Genomic DNA, 25,080 nt, shown 5'->3' on the forward strand with positions numbered 1-25,080 from the left:
ATTGCTTCAGGGAAATACCAATTTCTACAGTCATATTGTATTTCACATATCTTGAATTTACGATGGGATATTCTTTCAAGATAGTCTTTTATTAGTGCATAATTTGATTTTGACTGGTAAATAAAATTTTTATTAAATAGATACCTCAAGCATTTGGCTCAAACACAGGAGAAGAAAACTGCAAAGGAGAACTTGTTCAGAAAATGGAGACAATCAAGGATAAAGTTGTGCTTTAACATTTTCATGATTACTGCAGACCATTCTCTTGTCAGTTTGGATAAATGCATTTTTTTTTTTGTTCCTTACATTGTTGTTCTGGGCAGCATCTACCAGGAATATTCTATCCTGCCTTCTCTTTTAGTGGAAAATGTATTTCATCAGCAACATTGCTGTTGACATTTCTGTAGTTTATGACTTCTAGTGCTCTGGCAGGTTGTGTGCTCATAAATAATACAGTCTTTCTAGATTTGTTGGAGTGGTTTTTAGTGCAATGTTTTGTTTTACCTGTTAACAAATACATAGAGTAAATCAAAATGTATCTAAGGAGTCAAGAAATTCTTTCTAAAAGAAAATAATTGTGAAGAGGTAACAGTGTGCTGCATGTAGTTCTCAGAAGGGCATTAGATATTTCACACTGGAACTTGTTTAGTAATCATACCTTCCTCTCAGAATGGAATCATCATATCCACATCATGTATTGCATTCAGTGTCCTCTGTATGAAATTCTAGTGCTGAGCTGATGTTAGGGTGTATTAAAAAGAAAGTCAGAACTAAATATAGATTTCTCTGAAGAAATTTCTTGACATTGTTATACCAATGTAAGGGTTTCACATTCTCTAGTACTTTTTAAAGCCTTTGAGGTTTTCTTTTAATAATATTTGAATTCTGTAGCCAGTCCTGATGCAGATACCCAGTCCTGGCCATGGAAGTTGACTGTTCTCCAAAAGCAGAGGGTTGAAGAGAATATTCTTGATGCTGCTGGTTTGCAAGGGGTAATAGCAGACCACAAGACCACAAAGCTCCCAGACTGACCAGTGGTCTGGAGCTCTTCCATTTGAAACTTGAGATGGATTAACCATTGTTAAACCATTTCCACTGTAACAAAAATCAATCAACAAAGAAACCCCCCAAGTCAAACAAATGAAACAAACTCAAACCAAACCCCACCAAACTAAATTATTAAGCCTTCCATAAGGCAAGCTTCTATCCTACCAAAGGTATTTAGAAAAACAAACTGTCTCCTTGGGTATGTTTTTAACTAATAAAGCTGTAGCTCTTAAACTGACGAAAGCAAAGAGCTAATGGAGTCATATATCTGACAGATTAATGAGTAAAGCATCATGATGAAATTATTCTATCAGTTTTGTCCAGTTCTTTTGTAATGAAAGTGGAAATTAGATTTGCAATCAGATGAATAAATCAAGGAAAAAAACACCTACTCAAGGAATGTCATTGTTCTGTTTCCTGCCTGACACTCTCAGTGCAGAACAGAACTACAGACCGAGTCTGTTCTCCACATTGTTTTATTTTTTTTTTGTTTTAACAGAAAGCCCTTGACATGCTTAAAACACAGCACTGGATCATTATAGAGCTGTGACTGAATAGCTAACACACAAAAACCCCTTACCTGTTTGGTCTTCTCCCTTTCTTTTCATTTGGGTGCCATATTCCCTCAGAGCTGCTTGGAGAATTGTTGGTCTGTTGGGACAGACTCTTGCTTTGGCAAGCTCACCCACAGAAAAGCTGAGCACAGAACTGGTGTGAGAGCCACTCCTGTGCATTTCAGGATAGTGTTGGTCAAAGAAGGAAGTACATGGGTTGGAAAACCTGGGAAAAATGGACGTTGTTAGCGGGCAGGTTTAAATCCAGCAGCATCACCAGAGTAATTAAGTTTTTATGATGGCTGCAAGTTTTTATTACAGCATTTTAAGAAACATGTGAGTGGTCTCAATTTATGTTTTGGATTATGACTAGCAAAAATGTACAGGAAGAGCTCACACAAGAGTATTTTAAAAGCAGATTTTTTTTCATCTGTTTAATTGTGAAATGCCAAAATAATTACAGTTTGATTTGGTTGGTGAAATTTTGGTCTGTAGTTTTTCTGTTTTAAGGAAAAATAATTTCTTTTAGCTTTTAGAGGTTTTTTTGGTTTTTTAACCTACTTTGCTCTAAATTCGATAGAGCATTTAATGCTGTCAGTGCTCCTGTCTGTTTTCTGCTCATGGGTTTCTGCATAGTCAGAATGAATTTATAAGGATTACAATATTCTCTTGATTTTTAAATTTTCAGAATTAGAGTATATTCACTAAGCTATCTGAAACCTACTAATAGTCTCATAGCCTGGTCTCTGGTCAAAGCCTGGTGTCTTATAAATAAATAAAATTGATAGTAGGTATCAATATATATTTAACCTCAATGCTGTTTTATGACTAGATGTCAGTTTAATTCATCACTTGACACTGATTCTATTCAACTGTGTAAGGAAAATGATGAGGCCATGTGCCTTTATACACAAATATTCTCTTCTACTTGTTGTGCTGGCCTTGTTCTCATGAATATCATCAGCTAGATGGGGGCAGAAAGACATCAAAGTAAATTGGATTTTATTCCAGGTATATTTTTTATTGCTTAGTTGGCCTGCTTCTGTTTGTGCAATTCTTTGGAATACTGTGCTGAATCTTCGAGTGGATTTAGGAATGAAGCTCAGGTGTCACTGCCTACTGGCACTTCTACAAGCTGCCTTTTACACCTTGCAAGAATGCAGTCATTGCCAAGTGATTGGTTTGTGGGCCCTTTCTTGATAATTTTTTAGTAGATGGTCAATTTGCATGAGTTCAGTTTTGCTTTCGGTTATTTATGATCAAATTTTTAAAATCACACCATTTGCCTCATTTCTTCACAACAACATGAAGCAGAAGGGTTGTCTGTGCCTCTATGAGGGTGTGCAAGGCAGTGCCAATAGTGAATTTAATAATTATACACAGAGTGGATGTCTGTTTTCCCCAGCTGTTGCTCAGCAAAGCTCTGCATTACCTGTCCCAGAGCAGAGCTCTGCCTAAACATAACAGAGGAAAAAATAGACAAAGAGGTTGGATTTTTTTCTGTTTATGAACAGAAAATACTTAATATGTGCTAAATAAAACTTTTACGTGGATAAAACCATTCTGGCTCCACACAGATGCCTGTAATCTCTATGAAAAATTGTAATTTGGATGCAACACTTTTCTTTCTGTACAAATGCTTATTTACAGAACAGAGGTGTTTACATCTCCATTATTGTGTTACAACGTAAAGTGCAAAATACACGATTAAGAATATGACATGAAAACACATTCAGAGATGAAATGCATGTCTGCACTGCATTTAGAGGAAGTGAGTCCAGGAAATAATGAAAAAGGTAATCAGTGTTAAATATGCTGTGCTTATTCTTCTACCTCTGGCTGCCAGAACCTGTCAGATGAAAGTAAAACTAAAACTGTCTTTGAAGCTTGAGGTATTATTTCAGTGATGTAAACTATTCAAATGCTCCTTCAGACTACCTTGATAAAAAAGGACTTTAGGAAACTTAATTGTAGTTAATTTTACTCACACCTCAGTGTATAACTTGCACACCCATTTTGTTCCTTTGCTGTGCTGAGTGTTTGAGATGTTCTTATTGCACATCCTGTTCCTGCAAACACAAATGCCTGCTTGATATCTGGAGGGCGCAAGTGTTGTTAATTGTGACCAAGCCACGGGATTGTGAATCCTACCTTCACAAAAGATGAAAGGATTTTGTGCTCACTTTGAAAACAGTAAAAATCTTGGGAGTGAGATTTGTTGCTTGGCAGTGGTACTAGGAATGTGAAATCTCATTCATTTAACATTGAACTGGTGTAAGAATGTTCATGCTGTGTAACACCTACTTGTTTCTACTTCTGAGCATGGAGTTTGCACTTGGTGTTGACTTCCAAGTGTCAGCCTTGCCATCAGATGCACCAGCCTGAAATGCCAGAGGATCTGGATCTGCAGTGATGTGATGGAGTCCTCTAAAGCCCCTCAAAAGACTGGAGATGCTTCTGAGCCTAATGCCAAATTCCTGCCCAGTCTTGCCCTGGATTTTGCATGTATTCAAACATAAAAGGTCTCATGTACATGAAATGTGCACTTCAAGTTTGGAAACAATGTTTGTTGCCCTGGTCTATATTAAAGGAGTATAATTTTGTGCACTTTTGTTTTCTAAAGTTGCTGCAGAGCACTGTCTAAAACAAAGCTGTGCTTGCAAGAACAGTAATGCAGACTTCTGACAAAGCAGAGAGCAGCGGTTGTATTCCCTCCCGTGGGTCAGGACTGATGAGGATGGTGAAACAAGATTTAATTGTATTGATCAGAACATGAATCCTTAACATTTTCCAAACTTGTTCTCCTTGTTTGTTGTTATGTATCTGAAGGCACAGTTAAAATAGTTATCAGCAAATTGTTGAGTGATAAATAATTCCAATTCTTCTAATAAACAGAGAGCAATTTCCATGTCTAATCTTGGTAGTACATTACTTTGTTTCTGCTTTTAAAGTTGATGAAATAGAGAGAAGTATATAGATTTCTTTTTGCCAGGTTATGGATTCCATTTGTGTTTCATTTTTTGTGTTGGGAAACTGCTCTAATATTTTTTCACATGTGGGAATAAATAGGTTTACTTTCCTATTTTTTAATTGTTGCTGTGCTGCATGTCACAGATACTTTTCAGGGGAATACAGGTATACAAAGTGAAAAATTATATTATTGTATTTTAAAATTCAAAACTCAAGTTACTTCTCTGTCTTATAGATGGAGTGTTTTCCCAGTACCAGAACTTGAAAAAACCATCTGATTGTCTAAATGACAAATGGCTTTATATGTGTTGTCAAACATCAGTCACACAGCTTATTAAACAGCATCTAATTTTTTGGGGTTTTTTTTTTCTTTTTTTTTTGTTTTTGATCCCTAAATCAATAATGTCAAAGTATCTTGTATTGTGTCTAAGCTTCAGAGAGTTGGTCAGTCTGCTTAATTTGCTTAAATTGAGTCATTTTATCTGCTAAGTAGTTTTTACTCTGATGCATCTTTGTTAGTCTGGATGCAAAAATGCATTTCTTCAGTTAAGAAATAATTCCCATCTCTGATGCTAAGGGAACAGAAATTTTAATACAGTAAGACTTAATTACCTAGCATAATAGATTATGGTTTTGCAAATTAATGACTTACTCTTTTGAAACAGTTATCCAGTGAAGCAAATTAACGTAAATGCAGAATTTTGGTGTGTCACCTTCTGACATGCAACAGTAGCTTTGCATATTTCTTTCAGAGATTTTGAAAATATGAAGATAATAAATGATGACTAATGTACACCATCTGGCTAGGGTGGGGGAAAAAAGATTTCCTGAGCAACAGGGTTTCTGCTAAGCTGATTTACTTAAAGTAAGAAAGCAAATGCTTGCTTTTTTTTTTTTTTTCTTTTTTTTTTTTCCTCTGTTTTTTGTTCTTTCTTTCTTTCTTTCTTTTTGAGAAAATTAAGTTCTTATAATTCCACCTAAACTCATAGGGTAAGGGTAGCCTTTGCGTTTGATATTGATCATGGAACACAAAACAAACTCCATGGATTCCATGAGAAAGACAGTTTATCTTACCAGTCCTGTTGCATCATATATTCAGAAAAAGATTGCTGAGACTTGAACATTTTGAGCAGCATTAATAAAAGTGTCAGACAGCCTTGCTGGAATCAGCTGCCTGTGAGGAGAGATGACCTAGCTTTATCAAATCAGTGAACAAACAACTATTAATCTATACAGCCTCAGGATTAGATCCTTCAGAACACAAACATATTGTTGTGCTTCATATCTTCTTTAGGTTTACAGCTGTCACTTTTTTCTGCTAATTTTATGATGCAATGTAGAACTAAATGCAATAATAGACATTAGAAATTTTGTGCAAATTCTGCTTTGGTCTCTGCAGTTTCTTAGAACCAAAACTGCCTTATTGGTTTATTTTAATAGAGATTTTCTTTTACAAGCACTCTATACATACTCTTAGGTATTTCCTTATTATTTTGTTTAGCTGTCCTTTTTTTTTTAGTGTTCTTACTTCCATTGTGAATGAAATTAAGTATTCATTTAAATATATCAACTAATTTGAACAAAACATGATTTTTCCACTGTGGAGAAAAGACAGCAGATAAATCTGTGCATCGTATCCTGCTAAAACTGCAGTCTTCAGTCTGTATTTTGAATTTATCTCTTACTTTTTTAGGTTTGTTTTCCCAAACCAACTCTGCCTCTACAACTCTTTCATTAATACTGAAAATTAAATGTTATTTACTCTTGAGTAGTGGTTGCTTAAGCTCTGGACATACAAAGTGACGTGTGACCTCCAGATGTATCTGGGCTGCAGAGGCAAAAATTGATGGCCATAGTGACCAGCAAGAAATTGCCCAAGTGTGAGAAGAGACCACCAGAGCCTTCTTGAGGATGACCAGGATTTAACTCTGCAGTTTGTGTGAGAACATCTGTTGGTTACCTACTTACTAAAGAGCCAAACAGTCTGTAAAGAAGGCACAGCCTATACTTTGAATATTGTTAGCTATGGGGCCAAGTCATTCATCTGGCCTGCATGGAAGACACAGGTTGTGCTTTAAAAAGAAATAAATGCATTGAGTGTGTGAGAGCATGGAAGGGAGGAAAGCAGGAAGGGAGGAAAGAAAAATGAAACAGTGAAGATATGGAATTTGTCTGATTTAAATGAGCACATGTTTTAACTTAGTGCTCACTGTGACTCCCAGGTCCTTTCTGGGCCCATATTGGTGTGGGATTATTTAACCCAAGGTGCAGCACTTCCCATTTTTCCTTGCTGAGATTGACATGGTTTCTGTTGGTGCAGCTGTCAAGGTTTCTTTATGGTCCATCTGCAAAGTGACACACACAGACCTTAAACCCACTGGTGGGTTTAAAAATGAGATTGTCCTACTTCCACATGGCTCAAATGGAATGTTTGTAATGTTGTTTAGGAAATAAGAAACACTCCTGCCTCCATAAACAAAGTAAGATAAGCAGCAATGAGACCAATATTACTTTTCAAAGATGGATAGTAAGTGATAGGGCAGGGTTGAACAGATTTCAGTTGTTTGTTCAGGTTTGAACAGTCCCATTAAGATGAGCTGCAGGGCTGTGTGACCATAACAAAGTTGTGTAACTTTGGCACTGGGGCTGGTGTTTAGCCCAGAGAGCAGAAAAGCACCGGAATATTTTTTTAAGGGGAGCAGTGAAGAGCAAAGATTTTAGAATTTTAGGATGGAACTGGTACGTTAATGGATGGAGTTCAGTTACATCGTTGCCTGTAAAACAGGATGGACATACGGACCCATGAGGTTGTTTTGTCTTAGGAGGTCCCATCCATTCCTGGATCCTGTGTTCCTTTTAAATAAAGAAGCTGTTGAAGTTTGGCATATATGAAACATACATGCAATACATGAAATGTATTTTGTCTCACTTTTTCTTTCACTACTATGATTTTGATATATATTTTGCCCATGGCAAGTGACAACTGTAATATTTTTGTCTTCCTTATGCTTCCTGCATTATTTATCTTCCTATAACCAAGCTGCCAATTTAGTTGTATGCAGGGTGATAGAAACAGCCATTATTGTGGAATGTGTATGTGGTAGGATTTCCTGTATTGAAGCATTTCTGAGGGTATTTCTCAGGAATGCTGATAATTCATATTATCGTAAACTCTGTGGTGCTCTCTAGGTGAAGAGACGTGATGTATTTTTGTGCACAAGACATTCACATTTCTTGTGTAAGGCCACTTCTCTCTTGTTATCTAGCAACTGTCCTTGTTGATTGGTGATAAATTGATGGGTAAGTGGAAGGGACAGCTTTGAAAGGAGTCTTAGCAAGTTTGAGGAGAAAGAGGATGTCCATTGCTTTCACTGGGCTGGAAGATCTCACCCAAAACTGAAAGTAGCTCAGGAGCCTTTGATGAAGCTCCACAGTGTTTATGAAGTGTACTCAAAAGAGGGGGAAAAGCCAGGGGTGTAGGACTGAGCTGAGCAGGAGATGAAATCCAGGAATCCTTGCTTTGCAGTAAGAGAGCCTTATCTGCTCCCAGGGTGGTGCTTTTTGCAGGTAAAGACCTGGAGGGGAGTTTATTGATAATCCTGTGCCTCTATTAAATCACCAGATTTTTAACTGGATATAGCCTGTCATATACATAACCACCCTAAATGGACTTTTTGGCAGGAAAAGAAATCTAGCTGCCCAAATTAAAAATTCATGTGTAAGAATATCAAGATCTTTAAGTTGCAAATGATTAAGGTTTGGTTTTTCCTTTGGTTGTGCATGAAAGTGCCAAGCTGTGTGACAAATAAGGAATGTGCATTTTTGTGTGTGACAAATAGGGATAAATGTATTTCTGTGTGTAATGTGTGTAATGTTGGTATTCAACTTGAGTAATGATAGTAGAAGACTGTAATCCTGACTGAGCAGTTATAGTCATGTAATTAACCTTGTATGTGATAAATGAGCAACATCATGTGTTCCTGAACAAGTTTAAAAAATGAATCACATCTTTGTGCCTTTTATTCTTGGCTGTAATATTTGAGTAGCAACAGATAAGTAAACAAAATGTTATAGAAAAATAATGAAATGATCTTGTCTGAAGGTATAAAGAACAGAGATGTTAACTGCTCTGTTTCGGTAGTGGTGACTTCTACAATTTACCAAATCAAGCATGCTAATAATATTTTTGGGAGTTTCTTCTTTCTAAAGTACGTAATTATTTAGGAAAAGATATTCAGTCTATAGCTCTAAAATAAGAATTTTGGTAAAATTCAGAAACTAATAACATTTAAAAAGCCCAATAAATCTGATGTGGAAGCTTCAATGATATAAGGTGGTACAGTACCTTCAAATGTCTTCAAACATAGTAGGGTATTTAAAAGAAATCCTAGTGATGTAGAAGGGAGAAAAAGTCAGTGCAAGTTTCCATATCAAGATTAAAAATTTGCAAGATAGTTGTGTACAATTAAATATGAAACAATTAAAACTTTTTGAGTAGTGAAAGGAGGTATACCACTGTTTACCTTCCGAGGATATTTTCAGGGCTCTGTTCTGCAGCATTTTCTGGTTTTAATGAATGCAGAGAATCCTATTGACCTATGGACTGTTTGCTTCAGCAAAGGTACAGTATGCTTCCATGTTTGCAGAAACAGCTTTTTTCCTCTCACAGAATGTGAAAACAAGAAAACCTAGTGCAATTATGTGATTGTGACCTTCAGTACAGTTATCATTATGTGTTATGCAATTAAAACCTGTGAAATAAACTGCCATGAAGGTATTTCCTTAGTCCTGAGCAGTACCCACTTGTTGCAAATTGTCAACAGTAAAAGGAGCTGTTACATTCATTGTCTTTCATGACTCTTTTTGTCTTCCACAGGAAAAAGTAGAATATGCCTTCCTGATAATTTTTACAGTTGAAACATTTTTGAAGATTATAGCATATGGATTATTATTACACCCCAATGCATATGTTAGAAACGGATGGAATTTATTGGATTTTGTAATAGTAATAGTAGGGTAAGTAGCTTACCTTCCATTATACAAATATTTAAAATTTTCTTTACAGTGAGGTAGGCATAGGTCTGTTTGGCTGGGAGTAGCAGCCTATGCTGGATTTCTGTTTCTTTGGAGTAAAAGAATGAACCGAGTGAAAAATTTTTAAAAAGTCCTAAAATTTTCAGTGCTGTCTGTGGCTGCATTGCATTTACAGTAGAAGTTCCTAGGGAATTCTGAGTCCTGCTGGAGATTTCCAGAGTTGTTTTTCAGAAACTTTTGCATCCGACTTTTTCAGGGAAAACTCCTGGTGTCTTTCCATACGTTTATCCCTTAAGGGCCACACATTATTATTTAATTTATTTGTTTAACTCTTCACTGCAGTTATGTGGAGTTCATCTGTTTCACAAAAACCTCTTTGAAACATGTTTCAAAGTGGAGAAGAGTGATTGGGGGGACAGAATTTACAGCGATTCCTTGATATTCCCAAAATCTGAGTAAAATTGGGTGCTGCATGTCAGGCCCCAGATACAGATATGATTTTGATTTGCCTAGGGTAGAATGTATATCAAAAATACCCTTTTTTTCTTTACCCTGTGCACCATGCTGTACCAGGAAACCTTGGAGAGTTTGTTCTTTGCCCCAGAGAAGGGACTGCTTGGGCATTATGCAGCTTCAGACGAGTGGAACTTATATTATACTCCTACTTATTGATAAATTATTTTTGTGTCAGCAACTCTATGTCAGAGGTTGTGCTACTTCATTAGATCTTACCTCTAGCTATCTAGGGCATTAATCTTGAAATGTATATTCACCAGTTTCCTAAATGTTGTGGAGATTATGTTAAAAAACTGCTAATCAGTAATGTCAATTTCATTTGCTAAAAGTATACATTATCTAGAACATGGAGAGTATTATCCATGTACAACTTTGTGTGTTGTAGCAAACTTGGCTTGCAGTGTGCAATTCTAATTTCATTTTTAAATTCAAGGATTGCCTGTAATTGAAAAGGCTCAGAAATTAGAGTGTGTGTTGCTTTTAAGTTGTCTCTGCATAAAGGGAAAGAAAGAGATGCTAAGTAAAGGAATTTGTGGTAAAGCATTGTTAAATTTAGGGAAGTACTGTGAATATAAGAATGCCTGATTTGTAACTATTTGATGATGAGATACTAAATATTACTGAGAAGGTTCTATTTGGGCCAGTCCTTTGGCATGCAGGCAGTTTTGGTCCAGGACTAAAATTTGTGTATAAATAGATCCTTCATCAGGTCAGGTCATTCTCAACAGATTGGTCTCTGTGCCTGAAGGGGAAGCTTGGTGGGCAGGTTGGAGACTGTCACACACGAGCTCTGTTCCCTGGCCAAGCAGTCACTTGAATAGACATCTTCCCTTTTGTCAAGTGACCACGGAGTTACAGTAACCCTGGAGCAGTCTAATTAACATGACCTCTATCTTTGGCTGTGTCCTAAATACATGATAACTAAGAAATTTTCCACTAATTCCTAAAACATTCATTATTGGAGGTTAAATGTAGTTAGGTCATATGCTTACACTGAATTTGTTGAAAACACAAATAAAAACGGCCTATATCTTATCATATGCCTAAAATATCACACTAGGATTAAGTTGTAATTCAAATCCAAAAATTTGGAATATACACTCCAGTGCAGGTTGTCATCAGCCTACCTGTAAGACAAGGTGGATCTTTCCTAACATGTCACACACCGACAAAACTGTGAGCAATGTTTTTGTTCTGTCAGTAAGAACTCAACCTGCATGATTAAGCAAGCATGAGTCCCATTTATTTAATTCATACATAAAAGCCCAGTGAAAAATTGATTTTCATATATAATCCAAGGTGGATATGGAATCCCTTCTGGACCTGATTCTATTTGCCTAGCTTCAGTGGGAAATTTCATTAGCTGTTCATTTCAATAGCTTTGAAAGATAATGCCATAATGTCCTATATTGAATGCATTGAAATTGGCTTTCTCAGCAGAAACTGTAGCAGTCTGATTGCATTAATCTTAATTATACCTAAAGAAATATGTACAAGCAAAAGGGAAACACATCTAGAGCTGTTTTTAAAATCAAATCTTAATTAAACCTTTAATCTTTGGTAAACTGTGGAGGAATATGAACGTAAATTTCAATAAAGAAGATCAATAGTTTTATACCTTAATTCCTTTTTAGGAATGACATATGTCCTGGTTTCAGCTGGACAAAACAAAATGACAGAGCTGTAGAGAGAGCTGTGAATGTGATACTTTCTACTCTTTGTCACTCCTTCTGTAATCCATCAGAATTTCTTTGAGTAGTCTGCTTACCTGCATGGTCTCTCATGTAATCTCCATTGATTTCTGTGAAAGAATAAGGTCCTGGTAGAGAAAGGTTTCACAGCACCTGCCTATGCCCTTTAATTTTCTGAATGTTGTATGAACTGGGAGGCTGAAAGGTTCTCTGAATTCAGGACTTGATTTGGAAGCCCTTTTTAATAATGTCTGTCATTAGAGCACATGGTGTTAAGAGTGACAAATAGTCACTCTTGAAATCATTAAGGTGTTTGTTTTCCTGCAATTATGCTTCAGTTAAATTCTAGGGCTGCATCAGGACCTGGTATTCAATGTCTGGATTTGGTCTGACAGTCTGTGGGCTGTTGATGTTCCTTGTGACATCTGTAGAGTCTTAGGGGCTGAGTTTGGAGCAGAACGAAGCAGAGTAGGGATGGGTGTTGACTGGTGTGGGTCAGCTGCTTACTGGGGGAGGGTAAAGCCTTCAATAATCTAGTTTAGGCAGCCTATTAAGTAATATGTGATTTCAAGCAACTGTGCAGTGTGACAGAGCTCTTAACCAGAGTTGTGAAAACTTTTCATGACCAAACTGAAATCCTGCACATTTCAGGCATCCTCTACAAGTGTGAAACATTTTTCATGATTGCAAAACTCTATTAACTTGATAATCCTTTCAGGAGAAGTGCAGCTCTGCAACTATTGAACTACAGACCCTGCAAAGGATAACACAGTTTGTGTGGTCTAGTGACAGTCTAGAAACCCATGCATCTGAGGTGGAGCTCCAAACTAAAATAAACCCAAGATTAATTTGGATTTCAAGAACATGCATCACTTTAAATTGCTGCTAAAAGTGGGAAAGCAAAATAAATATCTTGTCTTGCAAACTGTTCTAATGAATGACTAATTCATTTCTGCAGGGGAAAAAAATACAATATAATAAATTAGCCATCTGGGAATATATTTTTCCTCAGAGATATTATGTGTAAGAAACAATTCTTTTTGGTGTTATTAAATGATGAATTCTAATTATTTTTAAAATACTCGGTTTCTGCTGACTGTATATAGAATATTGCACTGCTGTGCCACTTGGAGTTCATATATTCTACCAAAATTAAGCCAGATGGTTTATTAGTTATATATTTTGTTATTATCTATTTCTTCTTCTAAAGAGAAGATTAATTCTCCAAATGTTAAAGCTAAAATGTTTGAACAAAAGTGGCAAAGTAGCTTCATTTATTTAAAAATAGCAAACTGTATGTATAAGCTGAGTGCTAAATTACTGGAAACTGTGTGATCCTCATTCTCTAGAGATGATAAAGTCTTGCACTGCATAGCTCTGTCTGTCATGATTTAATATGTAAATATACCTCTCAATCTGACATCTGAATGGCTTTGCAGAATGAGCTGCAGTTCAACTAATTTCCAAAGTAATATCTTTGACTGCGTGGTAAATGGATGGTGATGACCTTACCTTTCCTCTCATTTTCTAGATTATTTAGTGTAATATTGGAACAATTAACCAAAGAAACAGATGGTGGCAGCCACTCAGGTGGCAAACCTGGTGGCTTTGATGTCAAAGCCCTAAGAGCCTTTCGTGTATTGCGACCTCTCCGACTTGTATCAGGAGTGCCCAGTAAGCTCTGCTCTCTTTATTTCCTTTGCAATCAGGAATGTGACTGCTCTGCTTTTTGAACTGCCTTCTTCCAGAAATTACAGAAATGAGATGGGGTAAAGCTGAGTTTTTGTTATCTGGCTATGTATATAAAGAGAATTTCAAGATGAATGATACCCTATTTCAAGTTGAACAAGGGATTGTGAATTCAGTCAGTGTATGATCTCCTTACACAGTTCAATAAGCAGACAGGGGAATACACTTCCTTTTTAGAAGCTTTATATAAAAGTAAATTACATGTAAAAATGCAAATGCCCCAGAAAATAAAACTCAGATGATTTTTTTTTTATTCTGAACCCCTGCATCTGAAAGCGTAGGTGGTCCTATAATAGTTTATATGTTGGTAAGTGTATGCCAGAGCATGTTACACATTTTGTATTTCCTGCCCCCTCCAATGCACATGAATGCCTTCTGTTTATCTCAGCAGAGCTAACAGATAAATTAGGAAACTTAAAAAGTAGAACAATATTGTTTAAGAAAGCAATTGAATTTTCTGATATTTCCTGTTTTCTTTTAATGCTTTATTAATTATTGAAGCTATCTGGGCTATATGAGGTTCATGACTTAGAGTTCAGCTCTTTCCAAGGCATTCAAAGGAAAAAAGCTAATTCGGTGTTTATAAGATCACAGACTATTACATGGAAATTGTTGATTTTTGGCAAAAGAGCTTCAGTGAGGACAGAAGCAGTCCTGTGAAATGTCAGAGAGGAAGTCTAGCAAGTTAAAAAAGAGCCATATTTTATTCTCATTGGTACTATGGCAGCTTCATTAGTCTGGGATTAGCTCATTTTGATAAAACCGAAAGTTGGATAAACATTTAATTGCAAAAAAGAAAATAGAATAGTTTTGAAAGGGATGAATGATGAAAGAATAAGTTTGTTCAGATTAAAAATATGTTTTCCGTATTTTTCTCCCCAGAGTAAGAAGACAGTTCTACAATTGGCTGTGTGCACATTTTCTCAGAACTTGCCACAAATTTTTTGTTTTAGCGCACAACTTCTTAGAAGTCATATAAAATGACCTTCAGGCATACACTGATTACATGCCCTTTCTTTATAAAAGCACCCACAGGTTCTTGTGGCACATGTCAAGCACCGACTTCTATGATATAAACTTTATTAAGAGTAAACTAATTAGACAGAAAGTTTTAGATTCTTATGAAGATTTTTATGTTACAGGAACTTTTTGTGGTTTTGGGTTCTAGATTTTTAAAAAAACCTGATTATCTTTGCATGTTGTATCATTAAGTCCTAATAATGTGTAATTATATAAAATTTGATAGAGCAAGACATAGAAATATGGTTCATATCTTGTATCCTCTTTTTTTTAGGTTTACAAGTTGTCCTGAACTCCATTATAAAAGCCATGGTCCCCCTCCTCCATATTGCCCTTTTGGTATTGTTTGTAATCATAATCTATGCTATTATAGGATTGGAACTTTTTATTGGAAAAATGCACAAATCTTGTTTTCTTATTGATTCAGGTAAGTCATTAAAATGTTGATTAAAATAAGAGTTTGGTGATGTTTTCTTTCAAGTCTGTGGGATTTCAGTTTGAAATAGAACTAGGGCAAAGCACTAAAGCGGTTGTAACCCCAGTTTACACTGGTTCACAATTTTAGGTACAGTGCATTAAATGAAAAAAAAACCAAACCCAATACCAATTTCACAAAAGAATCAAACTAGTTAGAGACTAGACCATGCTCTGAATAGGTTTTCATTTCTGATATGTGTAGCTGAAATACCAGTAATGAAGAAAACAAGGGTGACTACCTATAAGGGACAAATCCAGATTGTGGCAGTGCAGTGCAGAGTGCAGTTCTGAAATGAGCGAAGGAGAACAAGTGTTCTTCTGTCCAGGTGAAGTAAGGCAGTGGAAGTGTGTGTTGTGGGAGAACTTTGAAGGAGTGAAACCATCTTACCTGATGGCTAAAGATGCTTTTCTTTCAGCTAAGAAATGAAGGTGACTCTGTATAGGAGTTAGATCCATTTTTCCTTAGTGGTCCATGTGTTGGTGTGAAGTGCCATGAAGTGAGGTAGCAGCAGTAAAGAGGAAAGAAAAAATCAGCACGAGGAGCTTCTAAGAAATGATTTATTATTACATTGTGCTTCTTTCCACTGCTTAATTACTTTTATTAACCTATTTTTGAGGTTGTAAGGCCCAGATCTGAGAGAGAATAAAAGCTCCAAAGCTCTGATGCGTTGCCTTTGTCAGCTCGAAATCTGAATTTATTTCACAATAGCGTTGATATTTCCTCACGTGAAGAGGTAACCCATGAAGAGTTGAGTACTCAGAGCTGTGATGTTTTGGTCCTTTTCCAGATATCCTAGTTGAAGACGATCCAGCACCTTGTGCATTCTCAGGGAACGGCCGTCAGTGCGTCATGAACGGCACCGAATGTAAGGGTGGATGGGTTGGGCCCAACGGAGGCATAACCAACTTCGACAACTTTGCATTTGCCATGCTGACTGTGTTCCAGTGCATAACCATGGAAGGATGGACTGATGTGTTGTACTGGGTAAGTCCATCCATCACTCACTCTGTTTGCTTTTAAACAAGCTCCTCTGTTCAAGCGGGGACTGAGCTGTGCTTTGCTGCACCATCAGCAGGAAATCTTGGTGAGTTTTGCAGGAGACAAGCTTGGCTGCATACTTGTTTCAGTCACAGCCTGTTACTGGATTCCTCAGGCTAAAAGGACATTTCAGAAACAAATTTATTCATTGCTTATTTGAGGCTTTTTTTTTGCCTATTCCATTTGGATAAATGTAAAACTACATTTATGTCCTTTGGACTAGCATTTTTTGGTGTGAGCCTACAGATATTAAGTATGTCTTCACTGATTAGGCTTAGGAGCTCTCTTTTTGCAGTATTTGTCCAGAATTTTTCACAATGTTAACATAAATTAGAAAAATGCAAGCTCTCAACTGGCATTGCTTGCCATGGGGACTGAAAATCATGTTAACCATTTAGAAGCTACAAATTTACAGGAGCTGTGGCCCTGACACCATCTCCATGGAAGCAGCAAAAGATATTAGAAAACCTAACTCTGTAAATCCTCACCTTTAAATGCTCCTTTGGTGTAAGGTATGGTACTTCAGAGTCTTGCAACATCAACAATCAGCTGGACACAGACTGGGAAGTGGAAGAATGGAGGAAAATGAGCACATAGATTTTTAAAGGAATAGAGTCACCTAAAACCACAGATGGACATTTCCATGCTTAATCCCATTCCACTCTAAGTGACATGACACTGTTTTGTCAGTCTTGGAGTATCTCAATATCTGATGTGAGTGATTTGTCCAAGGTCATTCAAGAAGTCTGTGACAGAACCTCCCATAGGTGCTGAACATTAGTGAGAATATTCTGTACTACTTGGTACTCAGCAGTAAGTCTTTGCAGCTATTAAGACCTTATTAAAAACCTCAGTTCTAACAGTTCAATTGTTAGAAAATATGTATGGAAGAAGGAAAGTGATTACTGGTAAGCATCACTGTTAACAAGTTGGAGTATCTTAGTGGAACTTCGGGTTTTGTTGCTGAGAGCAGCTCACTTTGTGAATCTTTTCAAGTTTGTCTGGCCAAGGGAGATTATTTACTAATAGTGCATCTGTTGTGGGGTACTGGATGCATTTAAGAATGTGGTATTAGCCAGTGAATGATCACATGATTTTATGTGGTCATTTGTTGCAAATCATGGTGAAAAAAGCTGTTGCTAAAACATAAAACACAGAGTGTTAACGCAGGATCTCAGATAAAATCTGTGATACTGAAGTATAGAATATGGATATCTTTTTAAGGGAAAATAGCTGTTAAAGATAATTAAGATGGTAAAATGACATCCTTTTAGGACTGAAAGACTAAGAAAAAAGACAGCTATGAATATCTTCTTCTGTCTGTTGTCAGTTGCAAAAGTGGCTAGAAACACACAAACCATCAATACTAATGAGTAACAATTATGTTTGGCTACATACAGGCTATTGCATGATTTCCCATTGTAAAGGTTTTTCGTTTCCTTGGAGTTTGCACTCCAACTCTCCCTAATTTCTAGGAGACTGTGTGAATGTAGAATTAATATGTGCTTTATGGTTTGTGTTCATGGTGATGGCAATTATTTTAATTTTTCCTGAAAAGGGAAGGTGTGCCATTGTTATCTGTAGAAAAAAATTACAACTTTAATATCTTTTGAGGCAAAAGTATACCCACATTTCAGAAGCTGATAATTCCTCCAAATTTTTTCAAAGAAAATGAATATAAAATCTTTAGAGATTTGCTGTATTTAGAATGCAATTGTTACAAAACATACAGAAACAATTTGAGTATCTCAGAATTAAACATTTTTTCCCCTGGGATTTGATGCCCTAGTTAATCTGCTGCCCTTTAGAAACCCTTGCAGACTCTCCAGCGACAGCAGAAAAACCAAAATAATTAAAACAGGAAGTTGAATATTTTCATGATCAGACAAAATGAAAAGTATAAGAAAATTATAAACAATTGAAAAGTACATGGGTTGTTTTTACCTCTTTCTCTCTAAGTAGTTTCCAATGTAGCATTTACAGGTGTCGGTTTTCTTTTTAATACAAATGATACCAGGATTATTAGACAATGAAGCAAATATTTATTGACCTAGTGAAATCAAAATGAGATATTCAGGTGGCTTTGGAATTTATCTTGACTGATGCCTATATAATTAAATTATAGATTCAGATTCTTTCTATCTTATAGAACAACAAGTTGCCCATTGTCAAACTGAAATTACTTGCTGAGGACAAGAGGAATGTCAATTTATATATTTTAATTTTATCACTGGACCAATCTGAGGTAGATTTGGCTAAAAATCGGAAAGGGTTTGATTTCATTTGAAAATTACGAAAGCATTAGGGGGATACCAGATCGTAATAAAAGAATATGAGGAAGCCATTTTAGCTCAATGTGCATGGGATTTTTGGGTTGCTTTTTACTTAAAACTCTGTTATTAAGACACAGATTGAATGAGTTTTATGGAAAACAAACCCAAACCTACAAATATGAGAAACGGCACAAAATTCTCATTTTTCATTTGGTCACTGTGTGAACAGTGAAACAAACTGATGTGGGCTTCTCTTGCTAGCAGGTGTAATGTGAGTGGGTGAAATCTGTGCAATATTTTGCATGGTGTTAAGTGGCATTCTGTCAGCAAGGATGACAGCTGTAAATGATAGCTTCCAGCAGCACTCACTGGCATGGCTCGTTATCACCTGGTTAATGGCACTAAACTTTCTTTCAAATAATGATTGCACCAATAATGATTTTTCTCTTATGCATATCTATGGTGAGTTAAGGCCTTGATTCTGCTGCTGCTGGGCACCCTTCAGATCGTGGTGACTCCCGTGGGCATCCTGGTGCTCACCAGTTTGCATCCCAATCCCACATGTCCTACTGAGTTCCAGTGTCTTCATCTGGCCTCAGGAAACTCTGTAATTCGCTGGATAGCAGGCATTACCTGGTTTATCCACAAAAAGTCTGACTCCTCAGTGCCAAAGGTTTGAATTGAGAGGTTCAGGGGTGCTGTTCTTGTTCTCAGCAGCCAGTGCAGCACATGTGCTCCCACACTGTGTGTTTGTGGCTGCACATCTGTGTGTGTTCTCCATTTATATTGGGACTGTGTTTATTCCCAGTCATGGTCCTCTCTGTTTGCTCTGGAGCCCTCACTGAGGCTCATGCTTTTAGTTTTGGATCCTGGTGCAGTCCTTGTTATCAGCCAAGCAGCAGCCTCTGTGTGCCCAAGTTTTTAATGCTCTGGCTCACACTCTAAAGCTGAGAGCATAGTACTCTCTGCCTCATTTCCAGTTTGTGCTAGCAAGCTCTCAGGAATTGCAGAACTTGAATCTGCATTTGCATATCTGGCTTCAGATTTTTCCCAGGCCTTTGAAACATCTCGATGTATAATCTATTAATGGCAAACACGTATTCTGTAAATTGCTTTTTATTTTTAGCTGCTTCACTTGATACATGGGAACACAGATAACAAACAGTGATACTTGCCAGCAAAACCCCCAATTTTCCCATGAGCACCAAAATGATCACATTTAATTCTTCTTGTTTTCACCATAGTGAAGTTATTTTGACTTACTACACTTGAATAATCCAACTGTAGCTTGAAGGAGAGATGGTCAGGGCCTCTGAGAAACAAAATACTTTGTGAGATGGGTTGCCAGCACAGTTGCTTCAAAGACGGGACAAACGTATTAGTGGCTACTGAATTTTACTAGGTCAATTTTATGGTCAGATGCTGCATTACTAACTCCATTTTTAAAAGCTCCCCAGTTCTCTAATACCTGTCTAGCACTGTCAGATTGATCTGGAGATTTCTGAGATTGAAGCACTCAAGCTAAAATTGCTGAATAATGATACACTGATGTCTTACATGGTTTTGCCTATTAATACACCTACTGATATATTAACAAGATATTCTCTAAAGGATTCTTGTTTAAAATACTCAGATCATTACCTGAAATGTCTAGGCAATCTAAAATATACCTGAAACTCATATAAGGTTTAACGAAAGGGATGGCAGGGTTTTTTTTAAATATACCTTTTACTGATATGTCAACTTCTAAAAACTGTTACTACTTTTTGCTAATAACATATATTATCATCAAAGAAATCTTTCATTCATTGTTCCTCTGCTTTTATAACAAAAAAGGGTGCACTTAGGAACCTGTCTCCTGTTTAAGAAATTAGGCTTTACATCTCCCAATATACTCCTTGAAGCATCTTAGAACATTTGAAAAAAATCCATCATTTCTGTAACACTGACTGTTCAGGCTGCATTGCACTCTAGTGTATGTCTACATGCATCTTTGCATAAGTGTCTGCACAGCCAGTGTATTAATGTCAATCAGGTTGGGTCAGGAGCTCAATCTCTACTCCTGACACCTTTTAGAATTCTCCTATTCAAGGATATTTAAGGGTAGACTCAGATACAATATACCTGAAATCAGCTGATGTGCAGCCAAACACAAGCAAATGTTTTACAAATACATATCACACAAGAAAACCCCTTGACTCGTGCACAAAATGTATTTTTAGGTAATGTTTTGTATAAACAAAAATCTGCAAAATATGTTTGAAGTATTATCAAAACTGTCATCAGAGTGCTGACAAGGAGTCTCATAAAAATACCTTACCAAAAATGTGATCAAGAGTCAAACAGACAATAATAGTCTAGAACTTTGAACTGAATGATTTAATAAGCTAGTGTGAATCAACTACTTAGGGTGATTTCAGCCGTGTTAGTCCCATTCCACCTGCAGAAAGGAAAGGCATGTTCCTGCATCCAAACAATACTTGTCAGCAATGAATTTCAGCTTATTGCCTGAGAGAGGTTCACAGCTTTTTTCCATTTGTGAATCAGTTGCAAGTATTTAGCAATGTTAAAAATTGTGAGGAAACGTGCCTGAAAAGTATTAGAAAATACTGATTCCTGCCTTTTCCTCTTAGGTACCTGGGGAAAGCTTAGTGCTGTTCTGCTAGCATTGCTCAGCACCACTCACAGGTCATCTGAGGGAGGCTCTGGAGTGAAACAAGTCAGCTCATCCCCAAAGGCATCCATGTGCTGCATGCACAGAGCTCCCAGCCTTCCATGACTACACAGGCAGAAAGTTAACACATGATGTACAGCTGGAGAAAGAGTGATAGAAATTTTGGATGACAGCATTAATATATTGCATAAATCTCCCTAAAGAGCTAGGGATTGCAGGCAGAATTTTTTCTGAGTGCTAACTACTTGAATCTGGTTTCATATTAAAACCAAGATTAATCCCCCCCTGCTTTTTACATAATGAATTGGACTAATTACCTTTTTATATTCTCTTGTTATTAAAAGCTCTGAATCATCCAGTTTTGGATTGCAAAGAGACAGGACTTCATTTCAGAAAAAGGGAATAATCAAATTCAGACATACAAACAGAGCTACCAAGCTAAGGATTGTACAGATTAAAAGTCTGCATTAGGATCAAAATGATGTGAGATACAGATACATATATAAAATTTCATAATATATGATTATAGTATAATTTTTTTCCAATTAGCATCTTTACACAAAGACCCTACCCGAGGAGGATTTTAAACTAACTCACAGGGAAATATCTCTTCCATGAGCTGAACTTGATTAACTTTGACAAGATATCTGGTATCTCAGCCTCAGCTGACTGCTGACCTGTACTGCAGTCAAAGCATGGAACTAATTTCTTGTCACAGATCATTGCAAATCCTAAGAAGAACCCATTATTTCTTCCCAGAAATTTTAAATAAAACTGGGTCGAAACTGGATTGGAAATAGAGGCTAAACTAGGGACAGTGCTAAGAACACCACTAGTCCATCAGTTAGAGTTTCTTCCAAAATCTTTGCCACAAGAAGCCAGCAATTATTTTATAACAATTCTAGTTCCCAGTCTATCCCAGGCCAACAACCTAGCAGATAAATTTAGATCTTCCCAAGTATTGAGGCTTTGCTTGTTGGTGCTACATAAACTAAGGTAACAATTGTACATCATCTGTCTGAATAGTAAATGCATTGTACCTGTATTTTTCTGTATCCAGTATGTGGGAAATATTAAACACATCCAATTTTTTTATAATGTACAGCACATAGTTGGAATAGCAGAATCCAGAAGAAAGAAGGTGTTTAGTACAGGACACCTGTATGGATATAATTTTCCATTGTCATACATGGTAGCTAACTGTTTAAAAAATAAACATGTTGTTGATCACATCAGTTACTTAATTTCAGTAGTTTTTTGAGCCCTTAGATTTAACAAGCCAAATCTATGCATAGGTTTTATAAATTTTTGTGAGATTAGTTTGAGCAATACATATAAATAGGTACAAGCACTGGCAAATTGTTAATCTGAAATTGACTGAGAGGAGACAAACAGTTGGCTTTTGTTATATCTGGAATACAGATTTTGTTAAACCTGGTAGTGCTCAACAGCAAATTTTCTCTGGGTTACTGTTTTGTAGAGGTAGCACCCTTCATTTTGTTATGGTTCTGTCCATCTGCTCTGCAGATTAAGCAGGAATGTATAATTATCTGAAAAAGATAAAATAATTTCTTATCAGTCACATTTGACGTCTTGGCTTTCCTTGGAACAATTACTTGATTTCCGCCCAGCCCCTCCTCCCTGCAAGACAGTAAGCTGATTAATGGAATGCCACTAATAGGAATTAGCTAAAATACTATTAGATACAGTACAGTGTCTGAATGAAAAAGAAAGGCCTGCATCTAAACTCATTCCCAAACAATCATAGTAAAAATTTATAAGCAGTCATGTTTTGAAGAGTAAATTCTTTATGGGAATACCAAAATTCATTTGTTAAGAATGAATAAAACCAACAGAAGACAATGAGGTCTATTCAGCTTGATCAAAGCAAATTCAGTAAGCTGAAGCAGCATCTTCCAAGTGAGGTTTAACTTGAGAGGATCACTTGTATGTGTCCTGTATGCAGTTGCACACTACAGTTTACATACAGAAGACAGAGGCCAAATTTAAGAGGTGATTAAGCAATTATGAGGCTCTCTAAGTCCTGTGACAATTTTACTCTTCTCAGTGGAATCTCTTTCTCTTTAGGACTACCTTGATGCCTGAGCCATGGAACTCTCATTTTTCCAGGTGTTGCTGAGCTGAAATGCCTAACAAAGGGTGATCTCAGTGCACACCCCACCAGTGCATCTCCAAATTCTGTGTCAGAAGCAGAACAAAGCTGAGTCTGTCCAACCAGGACAGTGTCAGGGAAATCTGTGCTTTGACTCCAGAACACTGACTATAAAATTCCATGCTTTTATAAATCACCCTGGATGGTGCTGTGCTTCAAGCACAGCCTGTTTTAAGTCAGCCTTAATTTAACTCCAATTCAGCCAAAAATATCTCAGGACAAAACCTTTGAAGCCAAGGCAGCTTTGAAAAGCTCTCTGGTGTGCTCTTCACTGAATAGAATAGCCTGATCTGAGGTTTTGTGAACCTCACTTCCATGCTTCCAAGAATGCAGGGATAGTCCCACTTCACAAAATACTGATGTCTGCAGAATTTTCACACCTGTCAAGAGGCTGAGTTTGTCAGTCTGAACAATTTTTAAGATGATGAAGCAGATTTCAGGTAGCACTAAGTAAAGCCACCAGTTATGTGTCTTGTTGGCATGTTATGAAAAGAGGAAGGTAAAATTAAAATCTAAGGAAGCTAAGAAATTCAGCAAATTTAAGAGGGTTTGAAACACTGGAAAATCAAAATAGGTTCATGCATCAGGACATTGTATTAGAGGTTTTGTTTAATCATTAACCCCAGGTAGAGCTTATATTGCTTGCAAATTGCGCTTGCAACAATTTTCAATAAAAGAATGCAAGGTGTACAGAAAAGTTAAGACCTTGATTTGCATGCAATTGCATATGAGGATTTTACTCACAATTACCATAAATAGGGATAAATGAGATTTTAATGATGTTAATCATTGTTAGTTTAGGTTCAGGTTTGCCATCTGCTGCTGTGTAATGCTAAGGGTTGTATCTGCAGTAAACTTGGCTTTTTCCCGTTTCACTTCAGTCTTGGTCTCTGATAATTTTTGCTGTGTTTTAATGATAGTTGACTCCAAATACAGCACAGCTCACAGGATAATTCATCCAAATGCCACTTGAGGAAGTTTCAGGCATGTAAACATAAAGAACCAAATAAATAATGTGTAATGCACCTCTACTGTTATGGTGAAACAGAATGAAGGGATTTGAAGAAGCCTTTGTCCTTCATATTGCCCATGATCTCATCTGCCCTCTGGTTGATGTGATGCACAAACTGCGGAGAAATGACATTTAAAAAGTAAGACTAGATCTTTAAAAAGACAAAGGGCAAGAAGGGTGGTGCTTGGTGGTGTCCTTGCCATAGGTGTTTTGAAGGCTGAAAGCCTCATGGTCTCAAAAAGACAGAACAAGTCCATTGAGAGCCATTAAATGTGACACCTCCTTTGGCACTGTGCATCCCCGAGTCATTGAGCAGGAGACTCTTGCAAGACATTTTGCTGAGGATTTCAGATGTGAGATCTCCTTGAATTCCTGGTGTTGCATTAGCACATCTGGAATTTGTATCTTTAGCTCCTTTTTCTGCACTTTGGCTGAGAAGTCAGCATTAATCCCTTCAAATGAATATATCTTGGTTTTGGAGATTTTTCTCTTCTCATATATTAACCAAGCTCTGTCTCCATTTTTAATCAGAAGGCAAATCAATTCCTTTAATCTTTCTTTAATTGGAAATTATGGAAAATGCCATTTGACATGCATGAAATGAAGAGCAAAGTTTTCCAAAAGGAAAGAACTTCTTTTTGTACTTTGATCTCTGGTATTAATGCAATCTGAAATACAACTTCATGAATAGAAATTACAAAGCATTACTTGATTGAAGTTTAATTGTATCTAGAATTAAATGGTAAAGTTGTTGAGTAGTTTTTAGTAATTCACTCTTAAATTAGTTCCAAGGTCTTCTGCCAGGTTCAGGTATTCCTGAGTCATGGAATGCTTTTGAAATAGTTCAGCAT

At 36.7% G+C, this 25,080-nt stretch overlaps 1 protein-coding gene across 5 annotated transcripts in view; it reads left to right on the forward strand.

The window, feature by feature from the left end:
• CACNA1D (calcium voltage-gated channel subunit alpha1 D) overlaps positions 1–25,080 on the forward strand; it is a 175,625-nt gene that overhangs the window by 52,804 nt on the left and 97,741 nt on the right. For all 5 annotated transcript variants that reach the window (XM_063412060.1, XM_063412063.1, XM_063412064.1 and 2 more), the window contains 4 exons: positions 9,448–9,587; positions 13,344–13,486; positions 14,856–15,008; positions 15,847–16,043. In XM_063412060.1, coding sequence (XP_063268130.1) covers positions 9,448–9,587; positions 13,344–13,486; positions 14,856–15,008; positions 15,847–16,043 — 633 coding nt within the window. The remainder of the gene's footprint in view (positions 1–9,447; positions 9,588–13,343; positions 13,487–14,855; positions 15,009–15,846; positions 16,044–25,080) is intronic.

This window comes from Prinia subflava, chromosome 14 (genome assembly GCF_021018805.1).
Source record: "Prinia subflava isolate CZ2003 ecotype Zambia chromosome 14, Cam_Psub_1.2, whole genome shotgun sequence".
Lineage (NCBI taxonomy): Eukaryota > Metazoa > Chordata > Aves > Passeriformes > Cisticolidae > Prinia > Prinia subflava.